This window comes from Oncorhynchus clarkii, chromosome 12 (assembly GCF_045791955.1).
Source record: "Oncorhynchus clarkii lewisi isolate Uvic-CL-2024 chromosome 12, UVic_Ocla_1.0, whole genome shotgun sequence".
Lineage (NCBI taxonomy): Eukaryota > Metazoa > Chordata > Actinopteri > Salmoniformes > Salmonidae > Oncorhynchus > Oncorhynchus clarkii.
Window position 1 is genome coordinate 82083384 of NC_092158.1, and position 18095 is coordinate 82101478.

At 43.7% G+C, this 18095-nt stretch overlaps 2 protein-coding genes across 2 annotated transcripts; one reads left to right on the plus strand and one right to left on the minus strand.

Moving 5' to 3' along the window:
• Window positions 1–1685: 1685 nt before the first annotated feature.
• On the minus strand, window positions 1686–10625 carry LOC139421469 (TBC1 domain family member 17-like). Its single transcript, XM_071172404.1, has 17 exons — window positions 10181–10625; window positions 8945–9040; window positions 7286–7363; window positions 7086–7203; window positions 6777–6960; window positions 6392–6503; window positions 6138–6308; window positions 5445–5570; window positions 5214–5317; window positions 5003–5097; window positions 4787–4903; window positions 4546–4646; window positions 4333–4432; window positions 4007–4104; window positions 3767–3883; window positions 3584–3670; window positions 1686–3466 (listed from the first exon to the last, which is right to left on the minus strand). The coding sequence occupies exons 1-17, from the start codon at window positions 10208–10210 to the stop codon at window positions 3272–3274; spliced, it is 1929 nt and encodes a 642-aa protein (XP_071028505.1). The 5' UTR covers window positions 10211–10625; the 3' UTR covers window positions 1686–3271.
• Window positions 10626–13834: 3209 nt separating this feature from the next.
• On the plus strand, window positions 13835–17466 carry LOC139421470 (proline-rich AKT1 substrate 1-like). Its single transcript, XM_071172405.1, has 6 exons — window positions 13835–13984; window positions 14717–15553; window positions 15651–15915; window positions 16007–16090; window positions 16161–16333; window positions 16429–17466. Exons 2-6 carry the CDS (start codon window positions 15164–15166, stop codon window positions 16564–16566), a joined length of 1050 nt encoding a protein of 349 aa, XP_071028506.1. The 5' UTR covers window positions 13835–13984; window positions 14717–15163; the 3' UTR covers window positions 16567–17466.
• The last annotated feature ends 629 nt before the right edge of the window (window positions 17467–18095 follow it).

Below are 18095 nucleotides of genomic sequence, written 5' to 3' on the forward strand. Positions count from 1 at the left end.
GTAAATGCAAACAAACATGGTTAAAACTATCATATTGATATCATGGATGGTCAGTCCTTGCATCCATAGCTCTTTCTTTGAATTTGACAGTTGTTACATTTCTACAGCCCCATCCCTTAGCTTTTTACCAAAACAGGGGCGGGAGTCACTTATTGTTTCAACTGCTGATTGCCGCTTTAAATCAATCACTATAATCAGACCTTCAAATAGATATATGTTATATATATGTTGTAATACAGTTGTTTTCTTCTTTTCTTTACATCTGTTTTATGAAAATGTTTAGCTGGAATGTTTTTTGTGTTTCTCACTAACATTTAGTGTGGAAAGTCATAGCATAATTTCTGAGTCCTTTTGTTGAATCTCTTCGAAGTCAAGAGATTTCATTGCTGAAATATTCATCCATCACCCTTAATCATTAGTCATCTGTGTGTGTGTGGCTGCACATTTGCTGGAAAACCCCAAGAAGAATGCAGAAGGCATTCTTCTTTAGTAAGAGCACACTTATCTGGGACTTGAGATTTAAACAAACAGACTTTATCTCCTCTGAGGTCTCAAACACTCCAGATAAAAACCCCTCCAAGCGGTAACACAATCACAACAAGAGAAATTATCACCCCAACACACTGGGACCATTGTAGAATTAGAGGGGATGATGGCTGTTGAGAGAGACATCCATAAACAGGGATTGGATTAGCACTGAAAACAGATTGAGTTTGAATGAGAGCCAGAGTGAGTTTGGCTGTGGGAGTCAGAAGAGGTCAGGTCAGAAGAGAGAGAGGGCAGAGAGGGGCGTGGGGAAGAGAAACAGAGTGACAGATCGCCCGCCTGTTTAAGTACCCTGCTAAATTCATACATTGCAGCTGTATTCAAACTGAGACAGAGAGGGAAGGAGGGAGAGAGGGGGACGGAGAGACATGAACGACCCAGTCGGTCTTGAGAGGGGGGTGTGTTTCTCCGCCCCTCATTTTCCACCTCATTGCCCGGGACAGTGGAGGACAGAGATCCCTTTTCACCTCACAGACACCTGCTGAGGGGAAGGGGGTCTGCTCACTCAGTTAACACACTGCATAAACCATCCTACAGAACTGATAAACACTTTATCACTCAGAACTAAGTCAACCAACTAAGTGCTTTTGACACATTTCTGGCAAATGAGCTGTGTTTTACACTTAATTTTATTAGTTTACAACAATAACTACAGTGTAAACAACAAGAGTATCAAAACTCACAGACCATCTGACAAGACAATATTTGAATGAACCTTTATTTCAACAGGAAGTCATTAAGATCCAGGCCTCTTTTCCAAATGAGCGCTGCAGAACACATAAAATACCATTATTAAAATACAAAATGCAATCAATAAATAGTAATACAATCAAACAGTTACCCCAACAGTTTCCCCACTTCAAATACATACTTGTATTTTAGGTTTCCGGTAAATCTTTCATTGTTTGCATGTCGATCTCTCTCTTACACGTACTAGCATTACCATGTCTAAAACTTCATATGGAACTGAGATGAGGGAGAGGGCATGGACCAGTCACACATTAAGATTCATGGGAGTGTTAGGATGAATAGTTTGGGAGGGTAGTGGAGGGTTAACAGAATTGGGGGCGTCACACTGTCTGGTGGGAACATACGACTTGTAAACAACATCAGAAAAAAAGAGTCACTTTCACCAGTAATTGATTGTTTTTGTACCCTTTATTTGGTAAGATTCAGCAATTTCAAGTAAATGAAAATATTGTTATGACATAATACCGGTAGTTAAAAACCTTAAACATTATAGTACTGCATGTATAACACTCTACAAGGCAGGCATTTTATAGTACTTGTAATGCTCTGTCAGTAAGATTATTCTTCATATTATATTTAGAATTACTTAGAGTAAGAAGGACAGCAATAGAGATGAGAGCATGGATAGAAGGAACAACAGGGTGGAACTAATGCAGACCACAATGATACACCATTAAAAAGGGACAAATGTTCTGAGATAGAAAGACAGGGATAAAACAATTTAACAGACTATTTTAAAATGGAAGCATTTCACACAAAGAATTTGGAAGAAAAGACCGGTACATAAATATAAATGACTGGACATAACTTGGATTCAGACAAAATGGGAAACAAAAAAATGTATTGCGGTATTTATATAAAGACAAAGCACTGCATATATAGACCAATTCAATATTTTGGGATAGTTACATTCATGAAAAAACAGCCTCTCACCGTTCACTCTAATTCCCCGTCTGTCAGAGATGGTAACAGTCTGCAACCCTCATCAGTACATTATCAAACTCTCTCTCCTATGCCCCATATCATCCAACATACAATAAATGGCCAGTTTATTAGGTACACCACCCCATTCACAAAAATGGTTAGCTCCTATAGATAGCGAGTGTCATGGCCTGCTATATAAAAGCAGGCAGACAGGCATTCAGTTACTGTTCCATTGAATGTTAGAATGGGCAAAACAAGTGCCCTAAGCGACATTGAGTGCAGTATGATCGTTGGTGCCAGGCGCGCCGGTTCCAGTATCTCAGAAACGACCACCCTCCTGGGCTTTTCGCGCAGGACAGTGTCTAGAGTTTACCGAGAATGGTGTGACAAACAAAAAACATCCAGTCAGCAGCAGTCCTGTGGGCGAAAACAGCTCGTTGATGAGAGGTCGAAGGAGAATGGCAAGAATCATGCAAGCTAACAGGCAAATAACGGCGCAATACAACAGCGGTGTGCAGAACGCCATCTTGAACCGATGAACTCTGTCCTTTTCATGGATGGGCTATTGCAGCAGACGAGCACACCGGGTTCCATTCCTATCAGTTAAAAACAAGAAAAAGCAGCTCCAGTGGGCACGCGATCACCAACACTGGACAAATGAGGAGTGGAAAAACATTGCCTGGTCCGACAAATCACGATTCCTGTTGCATCATGCTGACGACAGAGTCAGGATTTGGTGTAAGCAGCGTGAGTCCATGGACCCATCCTGCCTGGTGTCAAAGGTACATGCTGGTGGAGGGTAAAGTAATGGCATGGAAATGTTTTCCTTCACACATGTTAGGTCCCTTGATATCAATTGAGCAACGTGTCCATGTCCCGATGAATTCAAGCTGTTCTGGAGGCAAAAGGGTGTCCGACCCGGTACTAGATGGGTGTACCTAAAAATAAATGAAAAAAATAACTGGCCATTGAGCGTATATCTTCCTATATGAAACACCTCATATCGGTTAATGGCTTTCTCTCCTCATGTCAATGACCCTGTCCTTCAGAGTTACGGGTAGGTAGGGCGAGGGCGTGCTGCTGCAGCAGCAGTGCTGTTACTTGACTGGCTCGTTTCTGTAGCTGCTGCCTGTGATTGGCTGAGAAGCTGCTGCGTCTCATGTGACTCTGATTCTGGGCTCGTCTCGTCATCAGGGCTGGGGGGAACGTACAGACCAATGACCTCCTGCACCTTCACCGGCAGCTCCTGAGAGATAGAAGGAATGGAGAGAGGAGAGGAGGTTAGATCAGTTAGATGACAATACACAATATGTTAAATATATCATGTCCAAATGAATGTATCCTCCTCTAAGATATTTCCTACTTTGCAGCAGGCCAGCTGTAGGTAGTTAGCTTCTGCTCCTCGTAGGACTGTCTGCAGATCCAGCTTCATGGTCAGTTCATTGATGTGCTGCACATAGAGACACATACAGTCCTTAGTACTGTACACACAAACAAAAAGACAACATCATTAAGAAAAATTACTTCAAACACATTTCCAACAAACCTTCAGAATAGTGTTGAAGTCGTGGTCAGAGCCGATGAACTCCCCCCTCTGTGATTCCAGAATGGAAGCAGCCATCAGCAGATGGAAGTTTTCACAGGGCAGACGAGTCCAAAGAACCTAGCACAGAACAGTGCGCTCACTGTGTGTTTACTTACATATATTGTAAAACGAAGGGTGTTTTTTCCATATAGTGTGTGGCTACATGCGAGTGTTTCTAATGAGTAGTATCCACCCACTCACCTCCCAAAGGGACAGGATGTCCTCGAAGGAGAACTCTCTCTTAAACCAGATCAGTAACCAACGGAAACAGAAGCACAGAGAGCCACTGTCCTGGGAGTCTGAAAGAGAGACAACATAATAACATAACAATGTGAAGAATTTACTATGTCAATCGATTACGCATCCAGGTAGTTACATAACACACCTTGTGTTAAGGTCAAATATAATCAATTGGCTGATTGGAGAATTGACTGCATGATGAATGTCTACCTCACTGAGTAATAACACATTTGAGTTATGGTGAAGTGTGAGAGAAACACAGTAACTAAGTGATAGTCATTGTTTACCCAGGTAGTCAAGGAGCTCAGGGTCCAGAGCCTTCATCAGCAGGCTGAGCTGAAGGAGCTGTTGCTTCATGGCCTCCTGAGACTCCTCAAAGTTCTGGTGCTGAGGGCCCGAGAGAGAGAGAACGTTAAAATAGTGTATAAATGTATAATGCTATGTTTTAACACTCTTATGTGGTAATATATGAGTATTTAACAAGAGAGTAAGGTGCTTACCACCATCTCCATAAAACCTGTCAGACACCAGAAGGACTCCACTTCGTTCTGAGTGACAAAAAGGAGAGGAGCCAAGAGGTCACTCATCCCCTGGACATAGCCTGCAGGGAGAGAAAGAGATAGACAACAGGAACCACAAGGAGAGAGGAGAGTCAGGTGTGAGATATTGATAATAAATACAGTTGAAATGTGATACAATGGCTTTGAACTTTCAAGTGTAAGGACAAGGGAAGTGGCTTACCCAGATCAAAGTTGAACATGCAGTATGTCATCAGCACGTCATTGAGAAGAGTCAGGCCTGGGTTGTCGTTGCCAGAGAAGAAGGTGTTGTGTCTGTCCGTCCGACTCACGTCCCTTTCTGTCCAATCAAAACAACATGAACAGATAAGTAACAAATCATAAAATGTGTGTCAACCAATGAGGCGTGAGATCATGTTTAACAGACAGCAACACCAACCTATCAGGCTGCGGTATCCTCTGAGGAGGGAGTTCCTCATCTCCTGCTCTTCACTGACTGACTTCCACTGAACCTTCATTCTGAAATACTCATCTCTGAAGACAGAGAAACACAGAGGGGTTGTGGAGATGAATTTACTCACTCCCGTTTAGACAACAGTCCCAGTCTGTGATAAGAGAGCCATAACAAGCGAGGAAGATAAGAGACTAACGTTTTCATCCTCAGAATGTCCTCCCTCTCTTTCACAGTACTATTCCAGGGATAGAAACCCAGCAGAAACTTCCACACGTCCTTCCTCAGGGAGGGTGTGATACCCTAGGAGAGGGAAAGGAGGGATGGTTTGAATGACATGGTGTAGACAATGTACAGCAAAACACATTTGGATGGAAGATGGTGTCCGGTGTTTTTTTTACAAGAGAGGAATTATACTGTAAGGTCTTACCCCCCTGAAGACCAGCTCTTTGATTTGCTGTGGGTCCTTCACACGCCCCTCTGGATCCAGGAACTCCTCCCATTTGTCGAGAGGCTGTCCCCTGGTTACATCTGGTTTAGGGCCAAGCTCCACCCCCTGGTGCCACCAAAAAGAAAACTCTCACCACTGATATCGCCATCCGTATGTTACAGCCAACATCTGGACAATATCGCCATCCGTATGTTAACACCAACATCTGGACGATATCGCCATCCGTATGTTAACGCCAACATCTGGACAATATCGCCATCCGTATGTTAACGCCAACATCTGGACGATATCGCCATCCGTATGTTAACGCCAACATCTGGACGATATCGCCATCCGTATGTTAACGCCAACATCTGGACGATATCGCCATCCGTATGTTAACGCCAACATCTGGACGATATCGCCATCCGTATGTTACAGCCAACATCTGGACGATATCGCCATCCGTATGTTAACGCCAACATCTGGACGATATCGCCATCCGTATGTTACAGCCAACATCTGGACGATATCGCCATCCGTATGTTACAGCCAACATCTGGACGATATAGCCATCCGTATGTTACAGCCAACATCTGGATGTTATAAAGTGAGGTCCTCTTCTCCATCTACTCCACAAATGTCAGGGCTAGTGATGAGTTTACATCTCCAACCCCATCCCCCCCCACTTACACAGGTGATGAGCTCAAAGCCTGGTTCGTCGTCAGCTGAGGGGGGCCCATGGTGGTCCTGAGGGCCACGGGGGTGGAAGGGGGAATCTGGTGGTCGTAGAGCCCCTCTGAAGAAATTGGTGACCTTGGAGAATCCCCCAAAGGTGGTGGCATAAGGGTCCTGGATAAACCTCTGGAAACAAAGAGATTAATACAATTATAAACACACACATTAAACCTTCTCAGAGAATAGCACACACAAAACAGAAGACTTACAGAGACGAGGTCGGAGCTTCCATCGTCAAAGAGGTGCAGCTCATCAAAGGACTGAGAGAGAGCCCCAGAGTCATGGGGATACGCTAGGAAGAGACGACCATCTACAGGTGATCTAAAAACAACAGAAAAACACAGTCAGGCAGATAGTAAGAGACACAGACAGCGACAGAGAAGATATAGAAGCTCAGAATAAAAGAAAATGTTAGCAAGAAGGAGAGAGATAAAGTATGAAAAAGACACTTCAAAATATATGTAGTAAGGGGGTTGGGTACAACAGCTGCTAAACTCTACTGTTCAGAGTCCAGTTAAATGCCAGTGAAATGCCTTGAATTCCTCTGAGGCATTGATCGGAGAGAGAGAGAGCTGGCTGTCTGCTGCTACTCACGGGGCCAGGATGATGTAACGCTGCATGGCCCTCAACAGCTCCCTGGTGCCCCCCCTGTGGAAGTGCAGAGGAGGTAGGGGGTGGCCACCCCTGCTGGTAAAAACCAGGAAGTTACGGCCCAGGGAGAAACGGGACCGTCGCAGAGAGTACAGCTCCGACAGAGGCAGGGAGAACGACCACTGGCCTGGGAACAGGGGGGGAGACATCAACATCAAGAATAGCACTATACACTTGCTGCAAACACACTTGTGAGTATAGCCTAGTATGAGAACTACAAACGCAGAAGGCAAGTTATAAAAGTTTACGTACTTGTCTCTTTGACGGGGGGGTGCTCTCTGACTTGGTCTCTCTTCACTGTGCTGATGACTGCCCAGTCTGGCTCGTAGCCAGGGTCAAAGTTGGTGTCCTCCACCCCTCCTTCTCCATCCTAACAGGAAGACAGGCCGTATATAAAGAACATGCAGAAAACAGAGTGATGTGTGTCACTAGTGTATTAAACAAGCGCTCACCTTTTTAGTGTAGAATACAGCAGCCGCATTGCGGCCCTCGTCCTCTAGTGCGCTCCACTCCAAAGCTGGCTCCCCACCCTGTAAACATAGACAAACACCTTAGTCTAGTCCAGAATAATGTGTGATAGGCCTATAGATCTTAGTGTTAGGCTGTGTTTGACTAAAGGAAGCAAAACAAAGTTACTGATGACAAAGACTTTGAGTACACTTTGAATATGACCAGAATTGGTTTTCAATCAATCAACCAATAGCATTTTTATTTTTACCCCTTTTGCATGATAGTGCAAAGTGGTAGTTACAGTCTTGTCCCGTCGCTGTAACTCCTGTACGGACTCGGGAGAGGCGAAGGTCGAGAGCCATGCGTCCTCCGAAACATGACCCCGCCAAGCCGCACTGCTTCTTGACACACTGCTCACTTAACCCAGAAGCCAACCTCACCAACGTGTCAGAGGAAACACCATCTAGCTGGCGACCGATGGCAGCGCGCATGTGCCCGGCCCATCACAAGGAGTAGCTAGAGCGCGATAGGACAAGGACATCCCAGCCAGCCAAACCCTCCCCTAACCCAGAAGATGCTGGGCCAATTGTGCGCCGCCTCATGGGTCTCCCGGTCACGGCTGGCTGCGACACAGCCTGGGATCGAACCCAGGTCTGCAGTGACGCCACTAGCACTACGATGCAGTGCCTTAGATCGCTGTGCCACTCGGGGGGCAATATTTTCATATACAGTGAGCTCCAAAAGTATTGGGACAGTGACAATGGTGTTGTTGTTTTGGCTTTCTACTCCAGCACTTTGGACTTGAAATTATACAATGATGAGTTAGAAAGTTATCATACCCCCAAGACATACTAACCTCTCACCATTAAAGTAACAGGAGATGTTAGCATTTGAGGGGATATGATATTTATGCCTCCAACTTTCTCACTCATCATTATTCACAACTCATTAAGGATTATCCGTGATCATAGTAGCATCCACAATAATGTGAGGTGTTCTTATTTACAATTAAAAGTGACTCCAAAATGACAAAATGCATTATTTACCATTAATTTCTATTGGGCACAAAATCTGAATCTAATCTGAAACACAACCAAAACAAACAGCAAATGCATCCAATAAGTTTGTAGGTTCACAAGCTTAATGTATGTATGGTTGTAATGAATGTAATGATTGCATGCTAAGAATATGGGACCAAATACTAAAATGTTGACTACTTTAATACACATAAGTGAATTTGTCCCAATACTTTTGGTCCCCTAAAAAAAGTGCTGTAACTCCTAAGCAGGTGAAAATGCCCTAAAATTAAAGCTGACAGTCTGCACCTTAACCTCATATTCAATGTATCATTTCAAATCCAAAGTGCTGGAGTACAGAGCCAAAACAACAATAAATGTGTAACTGTCCAGGAATCGGTCCCAAAAACATTGCAAATAACAAAGTTGCCAACAAACAACGCATACAAAGTTGTATAGTGGCAGAAAAAGATACTGGGTAGGGAGTGGGCTATTTTATTATGTTTTTCCACTTACCACATGTCCCAACCTCCTTGGAAATTACTTAGTTTTTGGACAGATTCCTTTTGCAACGTTCCACAAATTATACCCACCCCTTTTGGAGCTCACTGTAAATATGGTGTCTATGGGAGAAGCCCAACTTACCCGTTCCACTATACGGATGAATCCTGGGATTGTGGTGTCCTGGTTGCTCCTCTTGGCATTGGTGTGAAGGTAAACCCCCTCCTTCTCAAACACCAGCTGTGTGACAAAACAACATATGCTATTAATAGAATATAATTTGCTGTGAAAACTAATGGAAAAATGTCATGTCATGGATTCCAGTGCAATGAATCAGAAAGTGTGATCGAGTGGGAATAGGGTGGGGAATGACAATCATATGACATCCCAAAGAGGATGAGTTAGCGGACTTTACTGTAGCCTACAAAATAGAGTCACATGAACACTATGAGTCACTCACACAGTGATTCCACCTGTGTGCCTGCCAGGGGTTTCTCCCAGGTAGTGTCTGGTACTGGTACTCCCTGTCTATAGCTCCATTCCTGTGCATTTTATTCCTCTTATGTTAACATTTTATTTTTAAACTCGGCATTGTTGGGAAGGGCTAGTAAGCAAGCGTTTCACGGTAAAGTCTACACCAATTGTATTCGGCGCATGTGACAAATAACACTTGATTTGTGTCTACTGCAGCTCAGAATCGAATTACCCTACTGGACTTAAACTGACTGAACCCAATTGGACACATCTAGCTAGCTTCCATACAAATACAATATACCATCATATCTATCCTGAATATTACCCTAAATGTATAATCAATAATAATTTGCCAGATGTGACATCAATTCAGGTGAAATATTACATAAGCCATCCTCCACCAACGAACTGCTCAAACGTTTAGTTAGTTAGATACCGTAATCACATTCACAGGGAAGTTTACAATGCTAACTTTATGGAATGGGATCCTCGGCCTCGGGACCCTTTCTTCACTGTAAACAGGTCTAACTACTAATAGTAGCTGTTAGAGAACCAGCAGTGCTTATTGCTTTACATATTGAAGTCTGCCGTGGAAAATAGCACAGCTATGATGATATTTCTCGTGACTAATTTATTGAACAAGTAATATTTCACAGCAGCAAATATCAATTTAATCTGGAAATAATTATGAAGCTAGCTTGTTTGTTGTTATAACGTTAGCTAGCTAGCTAACTGTTACTGTAGTTACGTCAGCTTCCCCAAATATCACACGACTTTGTTGTGAAGGTGATATTCAAGCTACAATTGGTGATAACCGAGTTTATTTAGTTAGCAGCCCTTTAATACAGACCGAATCAATCAGACGAAGACGAAATCTAAACTTCAATTTCAATACATTGCGCTTACCTTGTGACTAGTCTCAGCCTTTGGCTCCATTATTCTTCCACTAGCCTTTTTTCCAAAACAATTGTCGTCAGAAGAAGACTTCCGCCTACATAGACTGCACGGTCTATGTTATACGTAAGGCAGGTGGTCAGGAACATCAACCAATCATATGTGGTGGCACGTTTAAATTGGAATAGATACCGCGTTCAAAACAACAGGGAACTCAGAACTGGGAAATCGGAAATGTCCGACTTCAGTGCGTTCAAAACAACAGGGAACTCGGAAAAAACGAGCTCCAACTCGGAAAAATCGATAGAACAGTTATCCAACTCGGGAAGTCGGGCTTCTTTCTAGAGCTCCGACTTTCCGACCTGACGATCACCGATGTCAGGATTTGACGTATTTTCCCAGTTGTTCTTAACGTGGCAAGAGTACCACCGTTGGAATCATAATACCCATAAACCCTAGTGGTCAAAGCGGGAAATGGTTCCAATCTTTTTTCCACCATTGATGTCACCTTAAAACAAGGCCCGTATTTCATTTAGGATTGCCCCGGTGTGACGTTTTGATAACTGTGTGAATCTCTCTAGGACAAGGTGACTTATCAATATTTTCGCCTGTATTTACCCCCCCAAAAGCAAACGCTAATGAGGCTATTATAAAGAACTACAAATGCCATGATGATCTGGACGAGACTGCTGAATTGAGGCAAAGGTAAAAATCTCTGGATTAACTATCTAAATGTAGTAATGAATAAATTGGCTAAATTTCTTTAAATGGACAATTCTGTGAACTGTCTTGTGCAAGTTTTAAATTGACACAATACCTGTTAACAAGGGTGTCAGCTAGCGATGATGTGCAGGAGCTTGCAGGGATTTGTAGTTTTGCATGATGTCCACCTTGATGGTAATTAGCATTTTCGAATCTGAGAGTAAATAGAGCCGAATATACTGATGTCTCCTTGTCCGAGATTTACATGATTATCAAAACGTCACGCCAGGGTAAGCCTACACGAACACAGCCCTTATGTGTTTCTGAAATCCCATATGGGAAAGATTAATGGTGGAAAAACGATTGGAACCATTTCTCTGTTTGACAACTAGGTTTTATGGGTATTCAAATCAAATTGTATTGGTCACATATATATATTTAGCAGATGTTATTGCGGGTGTAGCGAAATGCTTGTGTTCCTAGCTCCAACAGTGCCGTAGTATCGAACAATACACACATCTCAAAGTAAAATAATGGAATGAAGAAATATATAAATATAACGACGAGCAATGTCGGAGTGGCATTGACTGGAATGTATTTATTTATTTATTTTTCTTTAACCTTTATTTAACTAGGCAAGTCAGTTAAGAGCAAATTATTATTTATAATCACGGCCAAACCCGGACGACGCTGGGCCAATTGTGCGCCGCCCTATGGGACTCCCAATCACAGCCGGTTGTGATACAGGCTGGATTTGAACCAGGCGTCTGTAGTGACGCCTCAAGCACTGAGATGCAGTGCCTTAAACCGCTGGAATACAGTATATACATATGAAATTAATAAAGCAGTATGTAAAAAATATTAAAGTGACCAGTGTTCCATTATTAAAGTGACATGTGATTCTATGTACATAGGGCAGCAGCCTCTAAGGTGCAGGGCAGGGTACTGGCTGGATGCCAGCTATTGATGGCTATTTAACAGTCTGATGGCCTTGGGATAGAAGCTGTTTTTCAGTCTCTCAGTCCCAGCTTTGATGAACCTGTAATGACCTCGCCTTCTGGATGATAGCGGTGTTAGAGTTGCGAAAATTCAAATCTGGTATCAGGATAAATATAACAATGAGTCACCGATTTTATACTATGTATTTTTTATTAGCTAAGTAATAAATGCCAAATGCAACTTTCGTATATACGGGCTCACTGTAATACCACGCAGGGCAGAACAGAGAACTGACAAGATGTATGTAAACAGTATTCTTTATACTGTGATAGACAGTTCCAACCCGTCTGTTGGCCTATCACAGTAGAGACTGGGCGTGGTTTAAACTTGCTCAGCCTATTGCAGGCGCTCAGGCGAGTCCCCGCCTCTTGGCGCTTCTGTTGATAGATGTAACTGTTGCTGTGAAGAACATCCATGCGCTCATGCTCCATACCGTTATCTCGCACCTGGCTCCTGTTATCTAACAAAAGACCGCTTGTTCTGCAACCCCATGCTACTCTGTATTTTTCCATCATGAGAAAGGCCCATGGCCCTGAAGATTTTAACAATGTTTCAAGTCAGCTATGTTGCATAACACATACATACACACAAGCCAAGAGCAGATAATATTCAATCATATATATGGTAATGGCTATAATGTAAAACACAGGATCCAACAGCGGTTGAACAGGCCATGGCTCGGGTGCTGGATGTCCTTGATGATCTTTTTGGCCTTCCTGTGCCATCGGCAGCGCCACTGGTGATGCTTTGGGCAGACCGCAGCACCCAGTGGAGAACCCTGCAGTTGCAGGCGGTGCAGTTGCCATACCAGGCAGTGATACAGCTGACAGGATGCTTTCAATTGTGCTTCTGTAAAAGTTTGTGAGGGTCCTAGGAGCCTAGCCAAATTTCTTCAGCCTCCTGAAGTTGAAGAGATGCTGTTGCTTCTTCTTCACCAAATTGTCTGTGTAGGTGGACCATTTCAGATTATCAGTGATGTGTACATCAAGTAACTTGAAGCTTTTCACCTTCTCCACTGCGGTCCTGTGGATGCGGGCGTGCTCCCTCTGCTTCTCCTGAAGTTCACGATCAACTCCTTTGTTTTGTTGACGTTGAGGGAGAGGTTATTTTCTTGGCACCACTCCACCAGGGCCCTCACCTCCTCCCTGTAGGCTGTCTCCTTATTGTGGGTAATCAGGCCTACTACTGTTATGACACCTCCACCGTGGGGCTCTATTCTTGCAATATTTGTTAGTTTCGTGTAATTATGAAAATGGCAGTTTATTAGGCATCAGTGGTGGTAATGAAAATCCCAATGCGAATAGTGAAACACTTCTAACAAATGTATGAGTGACAGTGAGTATCCTGGTGCTGCCACCAATGTAGCAAAGAACAGAAAAATCACACCGAAAAACAGAAGTGGTTATGACAGAGAGAATTTAGACAGGGAGGCTGATGAAGGCGGCAAGTGGTTGTTGTTGTCTGTCTTCTCAAAGTTGCATCCCAGTTTTAGTACTCCCGAGTGGCACAGGGGGTCTAAGGCATTGCATCTCAGGGCTAGAGGTGTCATTACAGACTCTGGTTCGATTCCAGGCTGTATCACAACCGGTCGTCATTGGGAGTCCCATAGGGCGGTGCACAATTGGCCCAGTGTCGTTAGGGTTTGGCCGGGGTAGGCTGTCATTGTAAATAAGAATTTGTTCTTAACTCACATGCCTAGTCAAATAAAAATGTAACATTTTACTCTCCTCTCTTTTCCTTAATCTGCACTGCAAAATGAGAAGACAGTTTAGGTGGGAATAATATGGAGATTGAAAAGCCTACCAAAAGCATTTTCTTCCACCAGTCAAGCTATCCATCATGTCAGATCAGTGAGGATGAAGTAAATTATACCAGTAGAAGAAACCATGACAAACTATTGAGATGCAGCCAGCCCCAAGCCTCGTCCAAGTGCGCGTCCAAAACAAGACGAGTACGAGCCCGCCCACAGTCACGTGTAAAACGTGCGTCTCTAAACAGCAACGTCGGAGTCTAGGGGAGACTATTCTTGAGAGATGAAGAATCAGACAAAGAAGGATAAAGAAACAATTAGAACTAGAAAAACGCTTGCAACAGACGAAATAAGGAACTGAATGTGTAAGCTGACTTCTTGTTATTGCTGTTTATTTGTGTCTGTGTGTGCTAGTGTCTCTGCAAAGGCAAGAAATGGAGTTGAAATGTGTTCATGTTGGGAGGAGAGTGCACAGGAGACCAGTTGGCTAGCATGTTAGCAAACAAACAATCCGCAGTCATGAAAATTGCATTTTCATGAAGTGCTTTCCTGGTAGTAATAATCACAGGGATGACATTTAGAAACGAGCTGGGTAAGTCTAGAGCAGGCAGTCACCCCACAAGGTTTTGGCAGAGCCAGTTCGTATGCTAACGAATGCACGAGATTGTGTGAGGGAGGAAGGGGGGACGACGACGCTGAATTGCGACAGTTCGCGAGACGTAACGACAGGTGGACAACGTCTTCCCACGGTTAGCATAGGTCTATTTTGGAACATCCTCAAACTGCCACTGAGATATTGACCACTGAGATATTGACCATGAACTCAGACTGAAACAAGGCAGTCTCTGACATCAGAAAAGTTATATGGAATTGAAATGTATGTACAGTATTTGGATCATGTGAATTTTACACTCAACTCAAGCATATCATTTGTAATCTAATTGCCTAATTTTTTGAGATTATTATTATCTGAATTCTGGTTTAGTGATAAATAGTGCCTAACTAATGACATCAGCTAATATTGCTATAATGACTAACAATGCAAACTTTTTTTTTTGGGCAACTCAAGCTTTATTTCTCCATTTTGTTTTTTCCAGGTAACACCAGCAACATTTTCGTTTCTCTCCCCTAGTTCTCTCAGGCCCACTGACATTAATAATATTAAACAATCACCTTGTGCCTCTGAAACCTGCTTTATAACAACTAAGGATAGTTTTATTCTTCGCATAAACCAAACCAGCAATAGTAAAAGGATCCTAACGTTTCCTCAGATTAGCCAAAAGCAGATTCCAAAAACACAACAACACTACAGCCTACAATCCAGTAAGAAAAAAGGTAAATTTAGCACAAGACTTGTTAACAAAAATATATAGTATTTAATATCAAACTGCTGGCTGAGTCCTACAGGTGCCTGATTACACTAACCTAAACCATTTTAACTATTGATCAATAAAAACAGTTACAAAGCATCTATACATTCCATAAAAGCTAGGCCAAATAAATTAAACACATCCAACAGTCATTGGAAGTCCAGTTTACCCATCATGGCCTCCATCACCCAATCATCTGACCCCGAGATCCCAGACAACCACAAAGAGAGCTGGCTGGCACTACTTGCCGCAGCGGAGGGATATTGTCAGAAGTCAGGCTGCGACCTGGCTATTCTTACAGCCTGTAAGAAGTTCTGGCCATCTGTAGTGGAGGGAGATGAGAGGAAAAGGGAGAGTGGAAGTGGCTTGCCTGCCGGAGGCCGGAAGTGGGATTTCTCCTATCACGTGTGGGGTCAGGGGGCTTTGGCTGAGTCTTCGCGGCGCTACATGGACGACATTGCGGTGCTACACTCCACATCTATGCTAACGGCGCATAGATATACACGTCTGAGTGCAGGAGACGGAGGAGCTAAACTGGTAGTGGACATGCCCACTGACAGGGCGGTGAGTAGACTGACTGTCAGTTATTTTGTGCCATTCAATGTGGCTGTCATTCATAGTGCTGTGTGTGATCGTAAAGTTCTTAACTTCTCTTCCACAGGGCCTAACAGGTGAGGGTGGGGTGGGAACCATCAGCCCCAATACCACACTCTATTCGCAAAGCTACCCATCAATCTACCACTCAGGGGCTGCCATTGGTCAAGCTGCTGGGCAGCATGGGAATGGAGAGAGGGAGCGAGAGATGGCTGTGATGATACAGGAGGCTGGACGAGGGAGAGACATTCCTGGAATTGGGGACTTGGAGGAAGCGTGTGAGGAAGAGGAGGACATGGACGAAAGGAGCCGTAATCTGAATGAGACTGCAGGTGAACACAGCTCTGTGGGACTATTATTATTATTTTTTTTACATCTTCAGGTCTGAATGACTTCGTAAATATTAATCTCTCTCTGCTTCAGGAGTGTTTTCCATGGATGAGGACTCGCTGTCTCGTGACTGTGAACCATTCTTTGAGTCCGATGGAGAGGAGGAGAGCACTGATGGTGAGTGTGTGTAGTAATATTAGTTAATGATGATCTAATGCTCTTAATATGTGCCTCCACTCTGCTCCAGGCTCGTTAAGTGAGGACTGTCCTCCTCCTCCGCGCAGCATGGCCATGGGGCAGTCATTCTCATCCCGTCACCCCAACCCCATGAACATGGCCCGCTCTCTCCCTGTGTCTGTTCCTGTGTGGGGCTTCAAGGGCAACAGACCCCACCAGGGAGAAGGCCATAGTGGGGAACGGGTCAGTCAACCTTCATTTAAAAACATACAGCTCACTTTCTCTCTGTCAATCAGTCATTCTGACACACATACCCACTAACTGTCTCTGTGTTGCAGGCTGGTGTAGCTGACCTGGATCATATTGCTGCCAGCATGAAGGCCCTGTTGGCCCCAGGAGCCAACGACGGAACAGAAATGTTTGGAGGACTACCTCGCCCTCGCCTCAACACGGGAGACTTCTCCCTCAAACACTGAGAGAGCCAAAGAAAGTGAGGGGATGAAGGTGTGAGAGAGAGAGTGTGTGGATGAAAGAGCTAATTGATTGGCAGGCAGGTGGAAAAGTACCCCAGTGTATTAGCTAATCACTAACCCCAAATTTGGTAGTAACAACAGTGAACCCAGAGAGGATTAACTGACATAACATATGCTCGTATACACACTAATATCATTTTCAACACATTACCTTACACCCATAAACACTACAAGGCAACTCACTACACACAACTTCAAATGTGCTCATAGTGACCCACTGTACTGACCAACATGGACACTAACATATTGAAATGTTTCTAACTGACACAGGTGTTGAATCTGTTTGGGGACTTTGCCAAGTAGATTTGTGGAGGATGGGTCACCCTTCTAGAAATGGTTGGCTCTAGGGGGCTTTTTAACATGAAGCCTGTAGCTTTTCAAATTGTGAGTGAAGGGCACCATGTCTCCATGAAACATGCCTTTTTATACTTCTACCTTGCCAATGAATGACTGACTGGTAGAATGATAGTAGGTGTACAATCTCTGATATTGACACTATTATAATAATAATGTCCTTCAAATGTGTTGACTGTGAGAGCGAGAGAAAGCGGAGGAGGCGAACAGAGATGTATCTATCATCTCCCATCTCCCAACTTTTCAAAAGCAGATGAATGTTTTAATTTGAGTACCTGTATGGTTTAAATTAAGGAACAACATCTGTGAATCAGGCTGTTGGTTCTGACACTGAATATTATTTGGATGCAGTATAATGGCTGTCCTAGAGAGGGCAGTATCAGATTAAGTAATATCCTGAACAGAAATAAACACAACATGTAAAGTGTTGGTCCCATGTTTCATGAGCTGAAATAAAAGGTCCCAAAAATGTTCCATACGTTACAAAAAGCTTCTCTCATTTTGTGTACACATTTCTTTACATTCCTGTTAGTGATCATTTCTCCTTTACCAAGATAATCCATCCACAGGTGTTAACTAAACAGCAATATCATTTATGTATCTTAACAGGTGCACATTGTGCTGGGGACAGTGAAAGGCAACTCTAAAATGTTTTGTTTTGTCACAACGCAATGGCCACAGATGTCTCAAGTTGAGGGAGTGTGCAATTGGCATGTTGACTGCAGGAATGTCCACCAGAGCTGTTGCCAGAGAATTTAATCGTCATTTCCCTACCATAAGCCGCCGCCAACATAATTTTAGAGAATTTGATAGTACGTCCAACCGGCATCACAATTGCAGACTTACATGTAACCACGCCAGCCCATGACCTCCACATCTGGCTCCTTCACCTGCGGGATCGTCGGAGACCGGCTACCCAGACAACTGATGAAACTGTGGCTTGCACAGCCAAATAATTTATGTCAGAAACCGTCTCAGGGAAGCTCATCTGCATGCTTGTCATTCTCACCAGGGTCTTGACTAAAGATTGACTAAAGTAGGTAAATGCTAACCTTCAACGGCCACTGGCACGCAGGAGAAGCAGATGGCAGACATTGTGTATGGCGTCGTGTGGATGA